Source organism: Vipera ursinii (assembly GCF_947247035.1).
Source record: "Vipera ursinii genome assembly, chromosome: 2".
NCBI classification, from domain to species: Eukaryota; Metazoa; Chordata; class Lepidosauria; order Squamata; family Viperidae; genus Vipera; species Vipera ursinii.
The window spans coordinates 268,213,994-268,237,383 of NC_139513.1; the positions used below are offsets into that span (position 1 = coordinate 268,213,994).

Below are 23,390 nucleotides of genomic sequence, written 5' to 3' on the forward strand. Positions count from 1 at the left end.
CCAGAAGGGTGTTAGAAGTGGGTTTTGCCAGTTGACCAGGTGCCCTGAGGGGGATGCTCATTTCTGGAGGTGATTTATGGGGTAAGAAGATCACATCTCTGTACATTCCGATTCTTGATTCCTGGTTTTCTGCATAGTTGTAAAATTTTAACTGCTTTTCTATTTATGTTTTTGTGATGTGTAAGCTGCCCAGATTCACTGTATTGGGAAGATGGGTGGCATAGAAATTTAATAAATAAATAAGGACTTTAACCAACAGTAGGTGGAAATATTGCAAGCAAGTAGAGTGCAGAGCTTTGATATTGTACAAAATTAAAAGGGAAGAGTAGTACCTCTCCTGAATCCACTTCCCCCAATGTGCTAAAAATTGTATTATTGATTTCAGGGGAAGAAGAAATACTCTTTGGACACTTCAGGTATTCTGTGACTTTTACTTATGCATTCTCCCTGCTTATCCTGTTCCTTAGAATCAAACTAATATTCAATAGCACAGCTTGAATTCCTGTTCTTCCCCTTAGCACCTGGTTTCTCTGATCTTAACAGAAAATTGTGAAGGCTTGGCAGTTATTTATGTATTCTTTGATGGTTCAACAATTTACTGAGATAGACCATTTATTATTATGGAAATACTGAGCTATACAATACCATTCCTTTGCAGCAGTGTTTCTCAATCCTGGCCCCTTTAAGTTTTGTAGACTTCAGTTCTCACAATTCCTCAGCCACCCATGGTTGGAAAATTCTGGAAGTTGTGTCCACACATCTTAAAGGGACCAGAGCTGAGAAACACTGTTCTAGGGCCTGGAAATAATGTAGTTCAAATTTTGCTTAGATGTTACTTGAACAAACAAAACTGCAAAGAGCATCTAATTGCTGCCAATTCTGTATATCTGAAGGAATTGCCCTGTTATTCAAACCTATTCATATGATGGAATGAAGTTATTTAAGCATTTTGTTGACTTCTTTGGGCTGCAACTACTTAAATGGATTCCATAAGCTACTGATTCCTTTGATATTGTATAATCATAACAATCACATCTCTATGGAAAGAAGCACATTTACTCTTGGAGTACTTAATTGTTTCATCAAAGCAGATCTTTTGTACTGCTTGATTTATTCTTTTTTGCTTCTATAATTGTATTTTAAATTTCATTTTCATACTGTGTTTACTTAGAGATCATCTAGGGAATTTTTGTTATTGGGTAACATATTTGTTCAGTAAACATTTAATAAAGCATCTCCATGTATAAAATAGTCTGGGTCAGCCTCCAAATCTGTAAAACGGTTTTAAAATATCTGAAGGCAAGTACTTTATTTTCAAAGTGTACAAGGCTGATAAACTATGGTATGCATTTTCCACTGATCTCTAAATTAACTCAGGTTTTGTGTATTTCATATTGTAGCTCCAAAAATTGGTAATAAGAAATTGCCTTTTAGTTGCCCAGCTGTTGACCCATTAAATTTCAGTTGAAGAGAATCTATATATTAGCATTTTTGCATCAACTGAAATTGCACTTGAGAAGATTGAAAATGAAATGATTTACATGTAAATATACAGAAGATTTTAAACACTTTGACATCACCCCCTTTCCTAAGATTATTCAAGTACCAGTCTGTGTTTAACCTTTCTGATAACTCAAACTGATGTACAGTCATTGTACGTGGGGGTGGGGGTTGACCTACTTTTACTATGACCACTGCAATCCTATGAGGCAAGTTGGACTGAAAGAAAATGACCGGTTCAAAGTTATTTCTTTAAAAACGTATTAGCAATGTTATCTCATATATTTCATAACGCAGACATAACTCCCATTAAATTTAGTAGGATTTGCTTTGGAGGGAATTATGCCTACTGTATGTAAACAGATTACAATTGTGTTTTGTTTTTGTATTTAATGCATATTTTCATGTGAGCTGTTTTGATTGGGGCAGCAATCAAAATACATTTAATAAATAAGTTTGTCTATCCTTTAAGTCAGTGTTTCTAAACTTCAGCAACTTTTAGGCTGTGTGGACTTCAACTTCCAGGTTTCATGAGTTAGCTTGTGCTAAGCTCATGATATATACATTGTATAAAGTTCATCAACAAGAAAGCCAATAATCAGGATTTTCCACAGTTTCAGCAGCACTTCATAAAAAGCCCTGACTTGAAACCATCAATCACACCTATCTTGTAGGACCGTGCAAAATACTTTAACAAGGTACTTTATAAAATAGATAAGTGTGAGTAAAATATCCAAGGTATTAAAGCCACTGTTTCCTCTGAAATGTTTGGTGTGGCTCCTATGAACATGTTTGTTATTGTCTCTACATGTTTATGTTTATTTTTTGCTTTTCTGGCAGTTTCAGTGGTAATGTGTACATCAGTCTTTCTCAATCTAAGCAACTTTAAGATATGTAGATTTCAACTCCCAGAATTCCCCAGCCCTGGTATAGATTGTTGATGAAGCCTTGAAGTAGCTGTTTTGAACCTTCTGAGGAAAAGGGGTTGCTTTAATCTTTCAAAGCAGCACTTTGAATATCCTGAAAACCCCTATCATCTAGGATTCTAACAGAGTATTTATTCATTTATTTAGTATTGCATTGATGTATATGTTACCGGCAATGTGTGAAAAGCTGGCATTATATAGAATGCCTACGAAATCTATAGAATGCATGATGTTTTTAGACAAAGTAATGTCTGTGTTATTTTAATATGATATATACTTTCCCTAGGCATTTCATATAATACCTAGCCATTATGCAGAAAGTCAAGAACTATTTAGGCAAAGTATGAAAAGAGAGTCATAAAAGGCTTAGGGTTAGAGTTAACATCAGCCCTAACCCTTTATTAAAAGACATACATGAAAATGAAAGAAGAAACGCAAAATAAAGTACAGGACTTCCTTAATGAAAAAAAAAAATCCTCAAAAGACCAGTACTGACCTATTTCTTTCAATAAGGAAAGCTAGAATGCAATTTTAGCAGGAGTATTTTATACTTTGCCAGTTAGCCTTTTGGCATTGCATAGAATGCCTAGGAAATGTATGTGTACATATGTATATATACATGTATATGTATGTATGTATGTATGTATGTGTGTATGTGTATGTGTACACACACACACACACACACACACACACACACACACACACGCCCCTCATCAGTATAATTTACAAATATAAAATGCAACAGAATACATTTCATTCCAGGAACCATAGAATAAAAGGAAGGAAAAAAATCTACATAATCCAAACTGGATCAGCAAGATAAAGCTCCAAAGAAAAATGGCAGCTGAATATCAGTTCTGAAATTCAAAAGCCTGCTGGAATAAAATTGTTTTATCTGTCTTGCAGAAGCCTGTGAATAAAAATCTATCTTTGGGGCCAAAACTTGAGATCTCTATAGTCCAGCTCCCACTTTCCATGGGAGTTTATCTGTGCCCTCAGGGTCATCTAAATCCAAACGCTTTCAACAGTTCCAGGAAGATTTTACACTGATTTGCACTCTGATTTAGGTGTTCCTAAGGGTCCAGATAAACCTCCAAGAGGTCCAATGACATTCAGAGTGAGTGCTGATGACCAGATAACTGCAAAGAATATAAATCCTTCATTTTCCACCATTCAGCCAGAACTGAAGGAGCTTCTTATATAAGAAGCAAAATGTCTTCAAGAAAAAACAAAGTCCAGTTGCTTTTTGAAAAAGTTGTTGTTGTTAGCTGCGAAGTCATGTCCGAACCATTGCAACCCCATGGACAACATTCCTCCAGGCCGTCCTGTCCTCTACCATCTTCTGGAGTCCATTTAGGCTCACGCCTACTGCTTCAGTGACTCCATCCAGCCACCTCATTCTCTGTCATCCCTTTCTTCTCTTGCCCTCAATCTTTCCCAGCATTAGGCTCTTCTCCAGTGAGTCCTTCCTTCTCATTAGGTGTGACCAGTTTGATCACTTTGCAGTCCAATGGATTCGCAGGAGTCTTCTCCAGCACCATAGTTCAAAGGCCTCAATTCTTTGGCGCTCAACCTTTTTTATTGTCCAACTTTCACTGCCATACATTGCAACTGGGAAGACCGTAGCCTTGACTAGACAGACTTTTGTTGACAGGGTGATGTCTCTGCTTTTTAGTGTGCTGTCTAGATTTGCCATAGCTTTCCTCCCCAGGAGCAAGCATCTTTTAATTTCTTGGCTGCAGTCCCTTTCTGTGGTGATCTTGGAGCCCAGGAAAATTACATCTGTCACTACCTCCATTTCCTTTCTCTCTATTTGCCAGGAATTGAGAGGGCCAGATGCCATGATCTTGGTTTTCTTAATGTTAAGCTTCAAGCCAACTTTTGCACTCTCCTTCTTCACCCACAACAAGAGGCTCTTTAAGATTCAAAATCTTAAAAGATGATGCAGTAAAAGTGCTACACTCAATTTCCCAGCAAATTTGGAAAACTCAACAGTGGCCACAGGGTTGGAAAAGATCAGTTTACATTCCAATTGCACTCATTTCACATGCTAGTAAAGTCATGCTTAAAATCCTACAAGCTAGACTTCAGCAGTATGTGGATCGAGAACTACCAGAAGTACAGGCAGGATTTTGAAGAGGCAGAGGAACTAGAGATCAAATTGCCTCTTCACTTTCTGCCATTAGAGTGGTGTCATCTGGATATCTTAGGTTGTTGATATTTCTCCCGGCAATCTTAATTCTAACTTTTGATTCATCTAGCCCTGCTTTTCTCATGATGTGCTCTGCATATAAGTTAAACAGGCAGGGTGACAGTATACAGCCTTGCCAGACTCCTTTCCCAATTTTGAACCAATCAGTGGTTCCGTGTCCAGTTCTCAGTGTTGCTTCTTGACCCACATATAGGTTTCTCAAGAGACAAATAAGATGGTCTGGTACTCCCATCTCTTTAAGAACTTGCCACAGTTTGTTGTGATCCACACAATCTGGAATTCCCTAGCTTTCTCCATGATCCAGCGTATGTTGGCAATTTGATCTCATAAAGCCTGTAAACTTGACAGAGGCTATGTAGCTTAAATCTGCACCCCAAATCTTTGTGATTGGCTGTTGAAACTATTTCCACAAGAACAAACAACATTGTGGCTTAATACTGACACTATGGCATAATGTTCTTTGGTATGTTTTGGGAACTTAATCACAATGACTTGTGTTTATTCAGTAATTACTATTATTAAATAGGCGAGGCTTAATGAGAGCCACATTCTTTGATTCTTTGTCAGTCCATCCTTTCCAATGTTTAAAGAATGCCTTAATTAGTAAACTAGATATAGAGGCAAGGGAAGGTAAAATAAAATATGATGGCATCAGGACTCTGGGCTTGTAACCAAGAAACACGTTCAGAATTATTTTTGCATGTGCTGCTGCTGAATCTTGCTGGTGCAAAATTGTTTCCATCCCTGCCTTTCAATTAAGTAATGTTGCCATTATATTTTAACAACTTGGTGCTGTTTGGTGTGAGTTTATATCATAGCACAATGGGATTTTGATGATACCTGTGTTCAATCAGCAGGTTGACAATTTGTATAAGTGTTATAAGCCAGCTAACAAGAAAGCTTTTGTAGAAACCCAGGTGATTCGTCTTCTAGCACTTTATAATTTCTGTCGATATTTCATGCAGAGTGCCTCTTGCACAAAGTCTTCAGATAGATCTTTATTTGGAGCCACTGTACATGGCAGATAAAATCAGGACTTTGATGAGTTGTTTGTGATCTCTCCTCCATAGTAGGTCTTACCCTGCTTGCTAGAAGGCATTCAGACTTTAATAAATTGCATGTAATAAAAATCTGAAAGCATTTTAGTGGTGATAACTACAGCTACTGAAAAAAATATCAAGGAGTTTTCAGGTGATGTCTTGGGATTTAATGGAGACCAACAAACAAACAAAAAAATCTTAGGTAAAGGTAAAGGTTCCCCCGCACATGTGTGCTAGTCGTTTCCAACTCTAGGGGCAGGTGCTCATCTCCGTTTCAAAGCCGAAGAGCCAGCGCTTGTCCAATGATGTCTCCGTGGTCATGTGGCTGGCATGGCTAGATGCCAAAGGTGCACGGAACACAGTTACCTTCCCACTGTAGTGGTCCCTATTTTTCTACTTGCATTTTTTACGTGCTTTCAAACTGCTAGGTTGGCAGAAGCTGGGACGGGTAACAGGCGCTCACTCTGTTACGCGGCACTCGGGATTCGACCCACCAAACTGCCGACCTTCTGATCGACAAGCTCAGTGTCCTAACCCACTGAGCCACCGCGTCCCTTACAGTCTTACAGTCAGCTAAATTATAGAAAATTGAAAACATAATTGTACAACGAGAGACAGACATCCACTCATACAACTTGGTTACCTCATAACTAAATAAATATCGAAATACCATGCTCTATCAATAAAATATTATCTTCTTTGGAAAAAAATTCTAAAACAAATTCTCTTTCATGAAACTTGAATGAAGATTGGCAAAAGTAAACTCACGGGCATTTCTCTGCTTAGCATTATATATGAGCAGAGTGGGCTTTTTCTAGGGCAAAACAACAACTTTTTTTTGCTTCCTTGTTTTAGTTTTGTGTACTAGCTGGTTTTTACTATATGACCAAATGGCTTTAAGCCTTAGTCCCCTTACTGGAATCTGAATAAGGATTCATCAGTGTTGACAAATGATTTGTTAGAAATAACTCTACAGAATTGAAGCAAGGATAGCTTTCTCTTGTAGCTCAACATTAGCAAAACAGATTCTGGCTCGTTTGCTTGCTTGCTGAATATCTGGAATGAACTCAAACAGCAAATCTGTGCTAACAACCACATTAATTGAGAAGAATAAGAAAATGCTATTATAGATTTAATTAAAAGGGTTAACATTGTTTCAGTGGAAACAGTGGAAAGGAGTATTTCTATTAAAATCTACCACATTGCTTTTTAAAAACCAAAACCAAAGATATGTTTTGGGGATTATTATTTTATTTTATGTCCTACTACTTAAATATGTGAATGCTTCCCCCCCCTCTCCATTTTTAGTTTGCTGTCCTCTGGAATGATCTCACAACAAAAGTTGATAAAAATCAAAGGAAGGTTATTATAGCATCCTGTAGAAGGACTTGTGTGATCTGGAATATGAAAGAAAGCTTAAAAGACATACTGTGTTTCATCTGTGTTTTGTACTAATTACATGGATATGATCAAAGTATGTAAAACTGAGCAAGATCTGAAAATGAAAGAGTTTAGCCTTTAACTCATTTTAATAAAGGAGCAATTGAACAGCACTGGGCAATTTCAAAATCAGGATAAAATGAACTAAGCATATAAAATACGCACATGATGGAGTTTAAGGTATTCAGTAGACTGACTATACAGTCATTGCTTGATTGACTCAGTTCTCTGAACTTGACAGTTTTTCAATCAAATCCTTTTGCCCTGTGGATTAAACTTTTGAAAAATATTTGTCAGTTTTAGCCTTACTTATCTCCACTGAGCATATTATCTGTAGATGAGTGCTTCATACCTCTGAGCTGAGCTTTATAATACTTTATAGTATTATTACTGCTTTATAAAACCCTAGTAACACCACATCTGGAATACCGCAGCCAATTTTGGTCACCATATCATAAAAAAGATGTAGAGAGTTTGGAAAAAAATCAGAGAAGAGCAGCTAAGATGATCAAAGGGCTGAAGATGAAAACATACGAACAACAACTATGGGACTTGGGTTTGGCTAGTCTAAAGAAAAGAAGAAATAGGGGAGACATGATAGCAGAGTTCCAGTATGTGAGGGGCTGCCACAGGGCAGAGAGGGCCAGGTTGTTTACCAAAGCACGAGAGGGCAGGACAAGAAACAATGGTTGGAAACTGATCAAAGAGAGAAGCAACCTGGAACTAAGGAGAAACTTCCTGACAGTGAGGACAATCAACCAGTGGAACAGCTTACCCCCAGAAATCTTGGGCACTCCATCACTAGAGATTTTAAAGAGGAGACTGGACAATCACTTGTCTGAGATGGTGTAGGTTCTCCTGCTTGAGCAGGGGGCTGGACTAGAAGACCTCTAAAGTCTCTTCCAGATTCTATTCTATTCTATTCTATTCTATTCTATTCTATTCTATTCTATTCTATTCTATTCTATTCTATTCTATTCTATTCTATTCTATTCTATTCTATTCTATTCTATTCGAATGAACTGGCAACCATTTTTAAATGAACTGATAAAGATATGCTGTTTGATGTAATTTGGTTGGTTTTGCTTTAATATGGTTTGAGCCAACAGTTTTTTTATTGATCATCAAAAAGGCAAGAATAGTTTTTTCCCTTCTTTGTTTTACTGTTTTAGAAGAACCATGTTCTTCTAAGAAGAGTTATGTAGTGAGCCCTACATAATTACATTAGCAGTTAATCCCAGTAACTGAGTAGTAACACAAGATTGCAAGCAACCAGCAATAGTTTTTTTCAATATATTGTACTAGCTATTGTAGTTTGTAAAAGTATTTTGTCATGGTTCCGATGAATGAGACAAATCAAACAAATTGCAGGCATATTATTTATCTAAAAAGTCTTAGTAATGAAACGAAACATCGGCACTTGTGGAGGGATGCCAGAATCTGAAATCTCCTCCCCCCAAAACTCATCGTAACACACACACAATCCCCACCCTTATCTACATGTCATAAATCACATTATCCAATTAGTTTTACATATGAGGTTTCACTTCCCATTCTGTACACAAGCTTTTGCAATCTTATCACAACTTCCAGGTGATTCCTCCCTCCCAAATGAAGCAATTAAAATAACAGGCTGTCTCTTATATTGTCAGTGCAAAAACATGTCAAAGTTTGCAGTATTGACATATTTCATGACTTATTGTTTTATGGTAAACCTACTAATCGTGGCTTATTTAAGGATTAGCAAATTGTGAGCTAGTGGTTTAGCCAAATTAGCCAAATCTTAGGTTAGATAAGATTAATAATATTTTTCAGCATGTCTCAATTTCTAAAAGTACACATGCCTGACAAGGACCATATATAACTTTGGATGATGTGTCATAGGCTATTGTAGGATCAAAGCAAGAGTGAATATATCCTGATTTTTGAAATCTGGATAGTTTGTAATTGCATTTGTTTTGTCTTTTGAATGTATTGAGAATTTTTTAGCAAATTACAGATTAATCTTTAAATTCCCAGAAATTCAGAGTTGAAGTCCTTACATATTACCAAGTTTGAAAAACACTGATTTATCCTATGTGAATTTTAGTTATTAATTCTTTTATTAGTCAGGTTTAATCAGGTATTATGTACAGGTAATACTCAACTTCCAGTTTGTTTAGTGACTGTTCAAAATTACAATGGCACTGAAAAAAATGAGTAATGACCATTTTCACATTTACAACTGTTGCAGCATCTCCATGGTCACATGATCAAAAATCAGACACTTGGCAACTGACTTATATTTATGATAGTTGCAGTACCCCAGGGTCATGTGATCACCTGTTGCAGGCTTCTCAAAAGCAAAGTCAATGAAGAAGCCAAGTTCACTTAACAACAGTGTTATTAACTTAAGAACTGTAGCAAAAAAGGTTGTAAAATGGGGCAAAATTCACTTAACAAATGTCTCACTTAGCAACATAAATTTTGGGTTCAATTGTCATAAGTCCAGAACTATCTGTATGTGTGTATTGTATGGTGGTGTAGGAGAAGAGCAGGCAGAGTTGGGGGGTGGTGGAGTTAAACATGTCTTCAACTTAGAGTCCTTATGTTGCCACAAACAATCCAAGTCTATCCCTTCTGAATTCCATTGACACTTATCTAGCACCATCTTAGCTTTACTTGACTACTTTCTCATGTATAAAGGTAAAGGTAAAGGTTCCCCCGCACATGCGTGCTAGTCGTTTCCGACTCTAGGGGCCGGTGCTCATCTCCGTTTCATAGCCGAAGAGCCAGCGTTTGTCCGAGGACATCTCCATGGTCATGTGGCCAGCATGACTAGACGCCAAAGGCGCACGGAACACTGTTACCTTCCCACCGTAGTGGTCCCTATTTTTCTACTTGCATTTTTACGTGCTTTCGAACTGCTAGGTGGGCAGAAGCTGGGACGAGTAACAGGCGCTCACTCTGTTACGCGGCACTCGGGATTCGACCCGCCAAACTGCCGACCTTCTGATCGACAAGCTCAGCGTCCTAACCCACTGAGCCACCGTGTCCCCCTCATGTATAGGCTTGAATAAATCTTCTGTACTGCAACTTAACAAATGGTCCTTTGCACCTGACAGGGAAATTTTCTTTATTTCATTGCCTGCCCTATAGATCAGTACAAGCTTCATATGGCTCTCAACCCTGCTGACACTTAGAAAGACCTTGAGGTCTTGACTTTTCTGGCCAGCAATAGGTGGGACATGTTAGGAACCTGGTGGACTGACCTTTTGTCTTCCCCTTGTGCCATTGTTCTTTGACTTTGTTTTTCTTTTGTGATTGTGTGCTTTTAACTCTTTGCTACTTAGAATTGCTTTACAAGGAATAAATTTTAACCTCCAAAATACTCCAGTGTACTGTGGAATAAATGAACATATTTTGCAGTCTAGTTGTCCAAGAAAAAGCTAAAGAGAAAGTAACTAAAAAAGCAAACCTATCCATTATGGAACTTGACCCAGTTAGGGTAATTTTGTGCTGCAGGATTTCTGGTGTGGAGATTTGATATGGTTATTGGCTCAGCAAGTTGTAGAAATAAGGCTAAGCAATGTATTTTGTTGGTATTGTTATTTCCAATTCCTTATGACCCCAGAGATAACATTTTTATCATTTTTAGTAACTGCTTCTTTGTGTTTATATAAACTCATGTTTGTGTCATCGTAGTTGTCTTGTCTTCTCTCAGTCTCTTTCTCAATTGTTTTTAATTTTTTGAAGCATCGAAGTTTTTTCCAGTGACTTTCTTTTCCATTATGTGGCCTAAATATTTAAATATAGAATCTATAAGAATATAAATTTAGCTATATTCTTAAGGCTTTCAATAAGTCATTTGGGTTGTTCATGTACTATTGATTCATTTTTCTTGTGCTCCAAGAAATTGTTAATAATTTCTCTCCAGCATCATAATTTAAAGTTGTCATGTTTTTTTGTTCAGTTTTCTGATGGTCCAGTTTTCATAGCCGTATATTAAACTAGAAACCTTTGACTTCCATAATCATATCTTTGTGACAATGATATCTATGCACTTAATATGCACTATGCACTATAGTTGTAGTCCCTGTGAACCTCTGAGCCTAGGAAGCTAAAGTCTAAAATCTTTTCTGTAGCTGTTTACACATTGAGTTACCTTGGGTGGAGATATAATATTAAGGATTTTCAGTATTGGAACTATAGGCCAGCTTGGTATTCTCTTCTTATACCTTGAATAATAGACTGTTTAAGATTTCAAGTCATCAAAAACAGTATCATCAGTACATACAAGATTGCTGATCTTTCTCCCAGGAATTTAAATTCCAATTTCTATTTCTGCCAGATCAGCACTTCTCATATGTTTTTCTAGGTATATGTTAAATAGGTGATGGTATACAACTTTTGCTCATTCCTTTTCCAAGGAAATGAATAAAATGAATCATCTGATTGATTGATTAGGCACCATGAATTTGACATTGACTCTTAGTGACCACTTTATATTTTTTTATCCATGTGATTTCCTTGGTAAAAGACATGAGTGATTTACTGTTGCCTTTTCCTGTGCAGTATAAAATGATGCTTTAATTTTTGTCATTAAAGTGATCTTCCAGCATCTTAATATTTCCAATATAAGTGCTTGTTTGATTTAGCTGGGCAGTTGGCATGACCTTCACACTTTAGAGGACTACACAGGTTTTATATTCTGTTGGCATACAATTCCTACGTTTTCCTCACATCCCCCCTGGAAACATCCCTCAACCTGAAATGATGAGACAGCACAAACAATTGGGGAAGAGGGGTTGAATCATTTATTTCCTTTTTATCATTTTCTTGGTGACCCCCCAAATTATTCAATAGGAGGATTAAATAAACCAGTACATCCATATTTTAAACAGCTATCTACAATTTGTTGTAGGGACATGGTGCTCAGTGGGTTAGGACGCTGAGCTTGTCGATCTGAAGGTCGGCAGTTTGGCGGGTCAAATCCCGAGTGCCGCGTAACAGAGTGAGCACCTGTTACTTGTCCCAGCTTCTGCCAACCTAGCAGTTCAAAAGCACGTAAAAATGCAAGTAGAAAAATAAGGACCACTACGGTGGGAAGGTAACGGTAGCCTTTGGCGTCTAGTCATGCTGGCCACATGACCATGGAGATGTCCTCAGACAAGCGCTGGCTCTTCAGCTTTGAAACAGAGATGAGCACCGGCTCCTAGAGTTGGAAACAACTAGCACACATGTGTGTGGGAAACTTTACCTTTACCTTTACCTTTACAATTTGTTGTGGTCAGCATAGTCAAAAGCTTTTGTGGTAATCAATAAATAAAAAAATATTTATTTACTCCTTTTTTGTGAAACTCTCTTGCATTTTTCATTATATATCAGATGTTAGCAATCTGCTGCTTCTTCTGGATACAGCTTGTATATTTGGCACCTCATTTCCTATGCATGTAGTTCTCAGTTACCAATTGTCTCATTCAGCAACCATTCAAAGTTACAACTATGCTAAAAATAATTTTATGACCAATGTCCTCATTTATAACTTCACAGCCTCCTTCAGTTATATGATTGTCATTGTACTCAGGAATCATTGTCCTGTACCTGATTCTCTCTCCCCCACATCCTCACGTTTCAGAGTGGAGAGACTGTAGAGGTACAGATTACAAGAGATGAAGCACAAGTGGGGATTACACATCAAAACCAATTCTGTTGAGGGGGGGAGGCAGAGGAGATATTTCCTACAGAAATTGCTTGGTGTACCCCCCCAGAGCAGGAAAGATTGGAGAGGGAGGGATTATAAGAGAGTAAACAGGCCCACAATGTGGAATACTGTTTGTGTAGCACTCTTGTATGATCCACAAAATTCCATGCTAAATTCACATTATTCAGTGAAATCTTCCATTGGTTTTACAAGATCATGACATTTAGCACATTATTCCAAGGGTTATATAAATAATTAAAATCAGTTTCATCAACTAACTAAAAAGAAGGAATACTGCTTGGAAGCCACAAATAATTCCTCTATAACCACTGTAGACATTAGAAAGTAATACATCTTTTAAATTCACTCTGACTGGAATCTCTGGTAATTTTTTTACAAGCTGAATACTACAGATAATATAATGTTTAGAGCTTCAGAGTCTTGTGAGATGGGCAGCTATATAAATGTAATAAATAGGTAGATATAGACTGCAGTAAAAATAAGCCTATATAGAGTTGATTTATTTTCAAAGGAATGGAATGACTAGCAGCTATAAGCTATAAATTAATTATAAATTTTCCCCTCATTTCTAATTGTATTTATTTATATTTATTTATTTGTTTGTTTATCACATTTCTAGACTGCCCATCTCATCTCAGTGACTAGATGAATTGTAAGTTCTTGGAGAAGACATGTTAATAGAGTAAGATAATTTGAAAGAAATTGTATGTTCTTGTACGTTTTTATGTTCATAAAAATGTGTACATGCATACATACAGTATGTCAATTGCCAGTGCCTTCAGAAATGCAACACATGTGATAGCTTCTCTTTTTATAACATCTAGGACTATTTCTGTTTATTTTCCTATTTTGAGAAACATAACTGAGCATGGAGGAAGTGTTAAAGAGATTGTTTTTCACTGCAGTTTGGAATGCATGAGTGTTTAAGCTATCGAATATACAGTGTGATTTAAGCAAGTGGCCCTGAAAATAATACAGTATTCCAGGTGCTTTTAAGAAGCTATTAACCATTGGGCCATGACTAATGTACAACCATCACAGTTCTCTTTCTGGGTTATACCTGTATGAATGCTGAATCAACATAGTTACAGCAACTTTATATTTTAATTTCTTGTTTTACTTTTTCCATAATTAGTATCTCTCTCATTATTTGGAACCCTGCATCACACAAATAGAAAACTAAGTATAACTAGTCTTGTTTCCTAATCAACAAATATGGCCTCTTTGGGATGGGTGGCATATAAATTTAATAAATAAGCAAACAAAATATATTGTCCATGATTTAGACTTGTGAGTTCATCCTGTATTAGTTCAGAAAGACCCACTTGTATTTCACTAAGGAAATACATTGTAACACACAATTCTATTTCATGGTTCACTTTTAACTAAAGACAATCCTTATTAATAGAAGCACTTTACAGAGTCATATAACTATATCTACAATCATATAGAAACATTACAAAATTGAAAAACAGAAAGGAATGTCAGGGGATGTATGGTGGGGAAGGTCTAAAGAACGTAAGAACATGTACCAGACCTAAATAAAGAACTTAAATATTAAACAAATTATAATTATAATAAATGAGCTTTTTACTATTTCCACCAAATTTGTGGAATTTGAGAGAAGCAAACTTTCTGGGTCTTTTTCTCCCACAACTTCTCATGGATAGAGTTTATTTTTAGCAATGGTGATAGCATAACTCCTGAAGCAAAATACCCATGGAAGAAATCCCCTTATATTGTCCTCCATTAAAATGTAATGTAATATAGGAAGCCAGGGAGACTAGAGGTCACTGGCAGTTGATAATGCACCTTTCTTTCCCCTTCTCTCTTTTTATGTTAATAATGCAATAATATTTGTACTTGAAACTACCATTCATTCATTCATTCATTCATTCAAACTTGTAAGCTGAACTCTAGGTAACAAACATGCTTCAAAATGATTCAGGAATGTGTTGGAACTGCTGTGAATAGATAACACACCTTTCTGGTATTTATTAAAGCCGTCCAATTTTGTAAGACTTCAATCAGAGCCTGAACAGAGTTGCTTTTTAAAACTTTCACATTAAGAATACTTTGAAAATGTCTTTTAAGCAATTTTAGAATACAGCAAGGGTATAAGGTTACAGCCCTCTCATTTCTTTTAAAATTATGTCTATCCACTCATCACAAATTGTCCCTCACAAAGATGGCTGGAAACAAGAAAGATGTTGCTGAAGGTGAAAAAGAAATTATGTACAGAAGCCTTGATAACAAAACAAAACAAAAAAAAACCCCTTAGATTGCATCTACAAATAGCACAAATGCTATGCAAATAGTCAGGGAAAATATTGACAGACATAATCTTCCTTGTCTCAAAAATTCACAGTTGTAGTCAGGAAATAAAGAGACAATTGTTACTTGAAAGAAGAATTATGACACATCTAGGAAAAATATTAAAGTGCAGAGATATTATTATGAACAAAAATATATCTTGTCCAGGAGCATTAATGTAGTTGTAACATATCTGTGAAGGTGGACAATAAGAAAGAGTTAACAAACAGAAATGGATGTCCTTGAATTGTGGTGTTTGAATAAGTTGCTGATAATACAAGAAGAACAAATAATTCAATAGAAGATGAAGTAAAACCAAACTTCTCATTAGAAGCAGCAATAATAAATAGCAATAGCACTTAGATTTATACACTGCTTTACAATGCTTTACAGCCCTCTCTAAGTGGTTTATAGAGTCTGCATATTGCCCCAACAATCTGGGTCCTCATTTTACTGACCTCGGAAGGATGAAAGACTGAATCAAACTACAGGGCTTTCCCGAAAGTAAGGCCTACCCTGAAAATAAGCCCTAGCTTTATTTTGGGGGTGGGCCTAATATAAACCCTACCCCCAAAATCAGCCCTTGTTTTGGGGCGAGGCACAAATCTAAAAATCAAGCTAGGGTGGGTGTGAGTGTGTGAAGAGTTGCTTTGGTTGATCCCTCTGTAATACAAACACACTGTCTCATAGAAGTACAAACAGAAAGACAGAGACACACATACACATACACAGACAACACCCATTAATATCTTTAGTCTCATTGAATTGCCTGTCTAGCTAAATTTCTTGAAAAGGCAGATAATCAACTGAGCATATGAACAGAATCATGAACAATGCCAAATATTAGTAGAGCCTGCATACTGTAAATCAGAAATCTCATATTTTCACAAAAGATTCAAAAGAAACAAGTATTTTATCTTGAAGAAATTATTTGGAATAGGAAACAATTCTCTTTGCAGTTAATGAATGGCTGTGATTTGTTTTTATTTTTTATTTTTTAATGTTTGGGTAGGATCAACTTTCCAGCTGTCATGTATCATAACAGCAGTGTGAAACAAAGAAAGTAACTCTCAGTGGGAAGTTATGTAAGCGAACACCACTTATTGCCTTTTATCAACAAACCAATTCACAGAATGTAAGGCCAGCTGTGTCATTCAAACTGATAAAATATGATATTTCATCTATTAAACTATTGTGATTTCCATCTTGTCCCTTACCTAACATTAATTCAGAGGAAAAAGATATTCTGTATTGCTAGCCGGTAGGCTATCTGGTATGTAGAATGCTAATATATGAACAACTGATTCTATTATGTGATGCAGGCCTGGGCTTCCGATGCCTAGAACGGACTTCCAGAAGTGGCATCAAGCACTTCTGGTGGGCATTTCTAGGCCAGGGAGACCTCCTGCAGGGATCTGATGTCTAGAACAGACTTCCATAAGTGGCATTAATGCACTTCCGGTGGGCCGTTCTAGGCCTGGGAGGTGTTCTCCAGGCCTCCAATGCCTCCTCCAGGCCTCCGAGGTCTAGAACAGACTTCTGGAAGTGGCATCTATGCACTTCCAGTGGGCTGTTCTAGGCCTGGGAGGCTTCCAAGGTCTAGACTGGACTTCCAGAAGCCAGCAGGTTCTCCAAATTCAGGTAAATTTAGCTACCCTTTCTCCTGAACTGATGTGAACCGGCTGAATCCCACCACTGGAGAATGTCCATATATTAGGTAGGTGTTAGGTATGCAAGTAAAAGTGGTAGATTGTTCCTTCCTGTGAGAATTCCATAGAAAGTTGCATTGAAAGTTAAATCTCAGTTCAGTAGAAGGAAAGATATTCTTAGTGATTGTATTTATTGGGAGAGAGATACATTCTGTATATCAGCATTCTTTCCACTTTATCAATATATATATCATATACCTCAAGAAGATATAAGAAAGAATGGTTCATTTCATACAACAGAATTATAGTGTGGAAGAAAATTTGCCATTTTGAGTAATTTTTATGCCACCAGCATTTATGCCTTTTAATGAAAAAAGTGCAAGCAGATTTCTGATTGTTTTTTTACCACCACAAACTAACATACTCCCTCCTCTACTGCTAATGTCTTGCTTTATGTAGATCCTTTCAGTTCAAATGCTAATTTGCTTATCTTACTCCACAGTGCAGTAGTTGAAGTTTCTTATGCAGGAGGAAATTCTCTTATTTCAACTTTATTTCTGGAGAATGAGTCATCTAATTTAGCCATCATGGGCCTTGGTATGGGTTTCAGATTGTGACTCATTTATTCATCAGATTGCTGGTAAAATAAACCTCATCTAGATGAACAATAATTACCGGTATGTCAAAGTAATCTCCAAGGATGCCATCTATTCCTATGAATTCTTTAGCATATTAGTTTATTTTGATGATTTTAGAAATATGTTTTAATTAGCAATTGTAAAAAAGAAGAATGGTTCCTAGCACATGCTGTCATTTGCAACCTCTATGACTAAGTGACCTCCAAGGGACCAGATGTAATACCTTAGAACATCATTTTATTATTTCCACTCACTACTACGTATAAGATTCCTTTTGATTATGTGCCATCATTGCTGGCACTTGATACCAATAAATCTTTTCTGTGGTAATCTGTCCCTAATCTGGTCTTTCAGGTTTGCCAATTGTGTACCTGTTACTGTTTTAATTGAGTCTAGTCACTTTGCTGCTGGTCATCCTTTTCTTCTCTTTCTTTCCATCTTTCCATTAATAAAGCCTTTTCTAGAGAGCTAGGCAGTGCTTTTTTTGTAAAAGAAAAAGGTGCCGGAACTCACACATGTCATACAACCCGCCTTGCCTACGCTACAAGGTTCCATCCAAAAAAGGTGCCGGAACTCCGTTCTGAGCGTTCTATGAGAAAAAAAGCCCTGGAGCTAGGCCTTCACATTATATGTCCAAAGTAGGACACTGCAATTTGGGCCAGGTTAAGTTCTAGTCAGAACTTGGGGTTGATTTGTTTAATGATCCATTTGTTTGTTTTTTGGCTGTTCATGGTATCCTCAAAAGACTTCTCCCACACCAAAGTTCAAAAGCATCATTCCTCTTCCTAGTATTCTTAAGAAAGACTGCAGTTTTCTTAAGAAATTAAAATGTGTTTTTATACTTGTTTGTATTTTACAATGAAATTTCAAAGTATTGATTAGGAATGATAGTAAAAAACATACTTTTTTTATAATATCCTGATCTACTTCATTTATTGTGACGACAACTTAAATTATAATTAAACTTCTTCAGAATCTCTTTAGACTCTTTTTATGCTGAAGAAAATAGAGGGATCAAGTCATTAATTTATTTTAAAAATAACAAGTTTGTCAGAATTCTGTGAAGGACAGATTTATTTAGGGGAAAAAAGAAGAAGCAATGTTCTGATTTCCACAGCAAATGTTTTCTTCCTCCTATATTAGTTTTAACTAAACCAAACAGCCCTAGTCTCAACTAACTTTACAAATTTAGCTTAAATCTAAATTTCCAATTATTTATTTTTAATTTGTTTTCCAGAAAGATAAGGTAGATTTCAAATTATTTGCGCTCAGCAAATAATCACTTAGAAATATACAGAAAATACAAAGGTAGCTGTAATGATATATAGGAAAGACCTTGGGAGATGGAGTGAACAGGTGCTACCTAGGAAGTAGTCAGGTAATAGATGGCGTACCCACAGCTTCATAGTAGGTGGAGCAAATAGCTCAGAAGGGGCCCTCCCTAGGTTCTTGGGCTGTAAAGGTGATAGTGAGAGAATTATACATTCAGACTTGCAAGGTGCTGTTGATGTAGCTTTACTATAAAGTAAAATTAGTTTGTCTGTTTCCTGTCTGATCTACCTGATAGGGCTGACATCAACACTGTCAAGGCAAGCTATATTATTGCAGTAATAATAACAACAATATACTAATATAATACAACACAATAATGTAATGTACTAATGTAGTTATAATGTATTATTATATTATACCGTATATCATTTATTGCATTATTATATTTATTATGATATAATCTTGAAGTATATAATATTGGAAAAAAATAGCTGGGTGATTTTGGGTCAGTCATTCAGTCTCAGACCAGTTTACTTCATAGGGTTGTTGTTGTTGGGAAAACCAGAGGAGGAAGGAGTATAAGGTATGTTTACTGCCTTGAGTTGTACATTAAAAAAAGTGGGACAAAAGTATGCATCTGCATAAACCTCCCTTTCTGCTCTGCTCTCCCCATCTCACTCCCTTTTCAAATTATACATTAATTGAGTCACTCTATGCATCTGGGGAAGTAGGGCAGTGTTTCTCTCTCTTTCTCTTTTAAAATAAAACTTCACAAAAGTATAAAATACAAAAGAGCAAAGTAAAAAGAATTTAAAAGAAAAGGGGAAAGGGGTAGATAGAAAAAAAGCAAAATTGGGGAATGCAGACTAAAAGCTATAGAAAAAAGTAACTTCCAATTTTCTTCAGCACAGATAAAAACCTAGGAATCAATTTCCTTTGAACTAGAATAAGCTGTAACAAACAGTATTTCTATCATCATAAGCCAGTCTAGTCATCAAAACCCAAGATTAAAATTTTATTTCTTTAAGTTTCAAGCAAAAAAATATATATCCAAGAGTGGTTTCCAGGTAGAAGAAATGAAGCAACTCTGTTAATTTTACCACCCGTTCTTCCAATATTGCTATATATGAGTCCTTCCATCTCCCAGCATAGATGGAAAGTCACATTCTGATACATCAGAAAGAGTCTTTCTGCTGTTGTCAGGAAGGTCACAAAAGTCTTTGCCTTTTAATAAGATTTGTTAACCAGAAAAGGTGCTATGAGTTGCTTTCTGATTTTTTTTGCAGGACTCTGACAAAACCTGTTATTCATGTGTTCTAAGAATTAATGACTGTGAGACTAAAAGGGCTTGAATGTTTTAAATTAAACAGTCAGTCTTTGTTACTTCCAAATTATGGGTTGTAGCCATAATTTGATCCGGAAGGAGTACTTGCATCAAAATGAGAAAAAAAGTTAGATCCATTAACAATTACGAACCTCTGAACTATTGAATTAATAATGCTTAAAAAAGTTGTTGTGCTTCTACCCCAGTTGTAGCAAAACTGTTTTTGCCAAAAGGTTGGGAAGTACCCAAATGTTATCATGAAAGTCTCTTAAGGTTTTATGCAACAATTCTCTAAATCAAAGCCAAGCTACTTTTCTATAGCTGGGACCCACATTCTGCCTTCCTTGTTTTGATGCCCTAGAGGCACAATCAATGAAATTGCATTTTACAAGTGAGCGGTGCAGAAATTAGATTTTTTCTTCTTCCTTGTTTTCACATGCCTTTAGCATTGTTCATGGTTATTTTAATGTTTTAAATCCATGTCTGAAGCTTAAAACATTAACATTACTCTTAAAACTGGGAACCATGCTATTGACTCTTAGTACTCTGTTACTGAATTTCAGAGCTTGGTTGAAGGAGGCTCCTGAGAACACTTTCAGACTGTGTACTGTGCTTAATATAATTGCTTAATGTAAGCAAATATATTCTATAGTAAATTCTCTAGCACTGCCAAAATAATGAAAAGATCAAGGAGAATATTTGTAGCTCAGGTTGAAATGATGGGTACTTGGTGCTCTCTGAGGTACCCTCATGATGTTGCCTAGTTTGGGTAATGAAACATCTGCGAGAAAAAAAACCAAGTTCAGAGAACAGCAAGGACCCCTCAGTATGAAAAGAATCAGGTTCTACTTTTTCCTTTTTCATATTTTTTAAAAAAAACTAAAATACAAGGATTTACATGTAATTTGGAACAATTTCGTGACAGAGACTTACTCAAATAATCTTTGTCATTGTAGGCATCAGAAGAAACACTGTGCCATCAAAATGAAGAAGAAATGGTTCTCCAAGGAACGGACCAGTATCGTGTTAGGAGATTATCCTGTCGTAACCTCCAGCTTCCTCCTTTGGCATTTAGACAGCTGGAGCAGGTAGACTGGGATAAAAAGACTGATCCAGAGATGGTGCAGAGGCCCACCAACCTTCCCCTGAGAACTCTCCCTCTAATTGCTATTACTGCTGCGGACACTGTCAGGTAAACATTGATTTGGAAACCTACTTCTTCCGTATGACGGCTGAGGCACTGTGCTTCAACAGCTAAGTTTCTGGTTGAGTGTGATAAAAACTTTCGACCCTTAATCGTGGAGTAAATTAAAGCAGCTTGTCTCTAACAAAAGGCACCTTAAAAATACAGTAGGCTAATATAATCGTGGTCTTAAATAGTAATTCTGATGAGAGGGGCAGTAAAGAGAAGCAAAAGTTGCAGGTGTAGTATAAAACAAGAGCATGTGATTCTCCAAAATTTTGTTGAAGTCCAAATATCCTTGGCTAGCATAGCCAATGTTTAGGAGCACCAGGTTCAGCAGTTCTTACAAGTACATTTGTCTCATTTGGAACATATTCAGTAGTTTTGAAAGCCATGTGCTTCATTTTTTTAGAACTGTACATTCAGAATGCTTAAATTCTCTTCCGTATCAAAATATCCATGACTCTTAATGCCTTCTTAAATCATCACTTCAGATTGGCACATAATCTTGGAAGTGACAGAGTAGTATCTATATGACACCTAAATGGCTGGGTGAAGGGAACATTACAGATACACACACACACACACACACACACACACACACACACACACACTGTGTGTGTGTGTGTGTGTGTGTGTATGATAAGGACCAAGATTATCCATCATAGGGAGAACTGCCATGCACACTCACCTGTACTGCTGAAGCTAGCCTAAAATTGCATAGCCTGTGAAATGCAATATGATTCAGCAGATGCTGGGTAGCTGGTTTAACCAGTGAAAATGACCCATTTTTCCATTCCTGTTCACAAGACTGGTTGTGATTCGTATTGTTGAATTGATCTGATAAGTAGAAATATTTTTAGCTGTGGCCAAAAAAGGGAGCCACATCTTCTTTTTAAAAGATCAATACCCCTTCTTGATGTTTGGTGTGGAAGAAAGAGGAAGTGTCAGCACACAGTATTAACTGTATCTAACACACGACAGAATTCCTAAAACCAAGTCATAGATGAAGGAGTTGAAATATGAAAATACTGTATACACCCAAGAAGTTTGGCTTGGTGAATTTACATATGAAATCACTCCAGCCAATCAGTAGAATTAGCAAAATGCCAAAGGAAACAACCTAGATAATGCAAGAAAAAAAATTGCACACAACTGATGGGTGAACAGAAAGTAGCACTTACATTTTGAAGAAAGGAATGCACTGCACATAAAATTAGAATGTTCCTCCAAGGAAGTCAAACCAGCATCCAGTTAAAAGGTGATATGCTGATTATCACAGATGTGTTGGGAGAGGTGACGCATGCAAAGCTTCTCACAGCATGAAGAACTTTGTCACACATCACAGAAAATGTCACTGTCCATCTTCCTATAATATAAATTGTGTGTTTAGTCACTCTGCTTAATTTAGTTTTGATTTTTTTGAAAGTACGTTTGTATCTGAAGTCAGAAAATAATCTAAAGTATGTATATTCTATAATATATTGATGCTTGGCTGAAATGGAAGAACCATCACTATCACATTTATAACTTTTTTAAAGCTGCTGAGCAAGACTGTAACTTACTGTCTTAATGTCATGAACGTCTGGATGGGGAGAAACAAGATTAGACTAAAATTAAATTGAATGTTTATTTGTCCAAAACACAGAACCATTCTATTGATTTGAACTGTAACTATGGATAGACTCATCCTCTCCCTAAAGAACTGATTCATAAATTGGGTCCTTCTGGATTTACAGCTCTTGTTGCCTTCGGAAATAATTTGGAACCTTTGGTTGGTGCAAAATGCAGTGATTAGGCTGCAGATTGCTATTATGTTAGTATTGCACCTATACTTAATACACTGTATTGGTTACTAAAAGACCTCCAGGCATCCAATTCAGTATTCTTGTTTTGACCTTTAAAGCCTTACACTTAAAGACTTCAAGCATACATAGAGATTGTCTCTTCTAGGTAAAATCTTCCAAGTTTGTGCTTGTGTCCAGGCATCCCATCCTTATAAACATCTCATTCTTATGAGAATTCAAGGAACTTTGCTTGGAGGTAGCCATTTCTGGTGGTGATTCCCATGCTTTGAGATCCAAGCCTCCAGGATTTGCCTGGCAGTCTGTAGTCTTCTGCAAGTTAGTGAAAACTTTGGTTTCTGTATTTGATCTCTAGTATTATACTCTTTATATATGTTTATATTT

The 23,390-nt window shown here is 36.6% G+C and overlaps 1 protein-coding gene across 6 annotated transcripts in view; it reads left to right on the forward strand.

The window, feature by feature from the left end:
• PDE4D (phosphodiesterase 4D) overlaps positions 1-23,390 on the forward strand; it is a gene marked incomplete at its 5' end in the record, with an annotated part of 752,990 nt that overhangs the window by 193,430 nt on the left and 536,170 nt on the right. For 5 of the 6 annotated variants that reach the window (XM_083356283.1, XM_083356285.1, XM_083356282.1 and 2 more), the window contains one exon: positions 20,975-21,210. In XM_083356283.1, coding sequence (XP_083212409.1) covers positions 20,975-21,210 — 236 coding nt within the window. Of the gene's footprint in view, positions 1-20,974; positions 21,211-23,390 lie in introns of those variants that run through there. The other variant, XM_083356287.1, reaches the window with a different exon arrangement.